The sequence below is a fragment of the Penaeus vannamei genome, unplaced genomic scaffold (genome assembly GCF_042767895.1).
Source record: "Penaeus vannamei isolate JL-2024 unplaced genomic scaffold, ASM4276789v1 unanchor5384, whole genome shotgun sequence".
Taxonomy (NCBI): Eukaryota; Metazoa; Arthropoda; class Malacostraca; order Decapoda; family Penaeidae; genus Penaeus; species Penaeus vannamei.
In genome coordinates this window covers 12,501-15,190 of record NW_027218362.1, presented here as the reverse complement: position 1 = coordinate 15,190, position 2,690 = coordinate 12,501, and the positions used below count along the sequence as shown (strand labels likewise).

General features: G+C 56.6%; 1 protein-coding gene across 1 annotated transcript in view; it reads right to left on the bottom strand.

The window, feature by feature from the left end:
- Positions 1-420: 420 nt before the first annotated feature.
- The window catches only part of LOC113819378 (uncharacterized), a gene marked incomplete at its 3' end in the record, with an annotated part of 3,170 nt that continues 900 nt past the window's right edge, over positions 421-2,690 (bottom strand). The window contains 2 exon segments of the mRNA XM_070120545.1: positions 421-1,281; positions 1,652-2,690. The exon segment at positions 1,652-2,690 is cut by the window's right edge and continues 900 nt beyond it. Of these exon segments, the coding sequence (XP_069976646.1) occupies positions 421-1,281; positions 1,652-2,690 (1,900 nt within the window).

Sequence of the window (2,690 nt, the reverse complement as noted above, 5' to 3'; positions counted from 1 at the left end):
AAGATTAAAGGTAATTAAAGTAAATATATTAAAGATTAAATCTAACTAGAGTAAATATTAACATATTAAAGTTTAATCATTAACTCAAGCAAGAAACGCGCGTAAAAAAAGAAATAAATAAGAGAAAAAAATAATAAAATAATAATAATAATAATAAATAAATAAAATAAAATAAACGTAAAATAATAACAATAAAAAAAACAAAATAAATAAAATAAACGTAAAATAACAAAAACAATAAACAAATAAATAAAATAAACTTAAAATAACAATAACAATAAAAAAATAAAAATAAATAAATAAAATAAAAGTAAAATAACAAAAACAATAAACAAATAAATAAAATAAATAAAATAAACGTAAAATAATAATAAAAAATAAACGTAAAAAAAAAATGAATAAAAAAAAAAAAATACTTACTTCCGTTTCCCCTAGGCCACGCCCCTCCGCCAGAGCCGCCCCCGCCCACGCCAGCACGCCCTTGAGGAAGTCCCGGAGAGGCCCGAGGACCACCATAGGCCTAAAGCCCCAGTCGGAGGCGAAGAGGCCTACCCAGGGCGCCAGCCGCTCGGGGAAGTTCTCGAGGGTGAGGCCCGCCATCCCGAAGGAGGCGGCGAAGGAGGAGAGCCTGAGGCCGAGCTGCTCCTGGAGGGACTGCTGGGCGGCGGGCGTGGCCAGGAGGAGGAGGAGGGAGGTGGTGGGCGGGGCGAGGGAGGAGGCGAGGGCGTCGGCGAGGGCGGGGTTCTCCTCGAGGCTCTGGAGGACGTCCTCGAAGAGGCTGGCGTCGAGGTCTCGGGCGTGGAGGGCCAGCTGCCTCAAGGTCGAGGAGATGCTCTGGAGGTCCACGCCCTCGGGGAGACCCAACCCTCCTGCTGCTCCTTGACCTTCTTGACCTCCTCCTCGACCTTCTGCAGCGGCGGCCAAGGACTCGACCCACGTCAGGACTTGACTGAAGTCCCCGAGGTCCTTGAGCTTCTTGGACACGAGGCCACGCCCCCCGCCCACCAGGGCCACGAGGCGCCGCCCACAGCCACGCCCACTCCTCAAGGACGACAGGACGGGCTGGAGGAGCTGCACCAAGGAAGGTCCTGGCGCTTCCTTATCGGCCTTTCCCTCCTCCTCTCCTTCCTCTTCCTTCTTCACTCCTTCCTTAATTCCCTCTTTCTCAACTGTTTCTGCTTCCACTTTCTTCTCCTCTCCTTCCTTCTTCATTCCTCCTATTCCCCCTTCCTTCCTCCCTCCTCCTACCCCCCCTTCCTTCCTCCCTCCTCCTACCCCCCCTTCCTTCCTCTCTGCTCCTACCCCCCCTTCCTTCCTCCCTCCTGCTACCCCCCCTTCCTTCCTCCCTCCTGCTACCCCCCCTTCCTTCCTCTCTCCTCCTATCCCCCCTTCCTTCCTCTCTGCTCCTACCCCCCCTTCCTTCCTCCCTCCTCCTACCCCTCCTGCTACCCCCTCTTCCTTCCTCCCTCCTGCTACCCCCCCCTTCCTTCCTCCCTCCTCCTATCCCTCCTTTCCCCTTCCTCTCTCCCTCCTATCTCCCTTCCTTCGTCTCTGCTCCTACCCCCCCTTCCTTCCTCCCTCCTCCAATCCCTTCCTTCCTCCCTCCTCCTACCCCTCCTGCTACCCCCTCTTCCTTCCTCCCTCCTCCTACCCCCCCTTCCTTCCTCCCTCCTCCTTCCTTCCTCTCTCCTCCTATTCCTCCTTCCTTCCTCCTCCCTCCTCGGTCTCCAAGAAGCCTGGAGGAGAAGTCCAGAAGATCCTCCAACTCGAGGCCATTTTCCGCCGCCATTCGGCCCGCGAGAGAGGCCACCGCCGCGAGGTCGAGTCCCCGTTTCTCCTCCTCCTCTCTCCCTCTCTTCTTCTCCTTCTTCTCCTCCTCTCTCCCTCTCTTCTTCTTCTGCTCTTCCTCTATTCTCCCCCTCTTCTTCTGCTTCGCTTCCGTCTCCTCTTCTCTCCCTCTCTTCTCCTTCCTCTTCTTCTTCTTCCCGCCCGCGAACATCGACGCCAGTTTAAGCATGTTGTTCACGCCCATCGCCCCGCCCCCGCCCCCGCCCATCAGGGCGCCCAGACCTCCCAACACGCCCCCTAACTGCCCTAGCCCCGCCCCCTCTCCTCTTGGCCCCGCCCCCTGCCCTCCTAGGACGCTCCCCAACACCTCCCCTAGCCCCGCCCCCTGCCCTCCTAAGACACTCCCCAACACCTCCCCTAGCACCGCCCCCTCTCCTCTTTGCCCCGCCCCCTGCCCTCCTAAGACACTCCCTAACAACTCCCCTAGCCCCGCCCCCTCTCCTCTCAGCCCCGCCCCTTGACCTCTTTGCCCCGCCCCCTGACCTGAGGCGCCCCGAGTCGCCATGGCAAGCAAGGGGACAAGCTGGGTCACCGTCTCGGCCTTCATGAAGGGCGCCATGACCTCCAAGACCGCGTCGGGTTCGAGGTCGACGTTGTACTCCTTCAGAAGCGAGGTCAGGAGAGGTCGAAGGAGGCGGGCCAACCTGTCCTGCTTCGGAGGAGGAGCCGAAGAAGAAGGAGGGGAGGTGTATCGGAGCACAGCCTCGAGCGCCGAGGTCAAGTCCCAGCCAGCGAGGGCCTCCTGGCTCGTCCTCAGCAAGCCCTCAAGGTCGAGGTCGAGGCCGAGCGCTCGGAGGGCGAGGTCCAGGGACTCCGCCTCGAGAACCTGCTCCTTGAGGCGG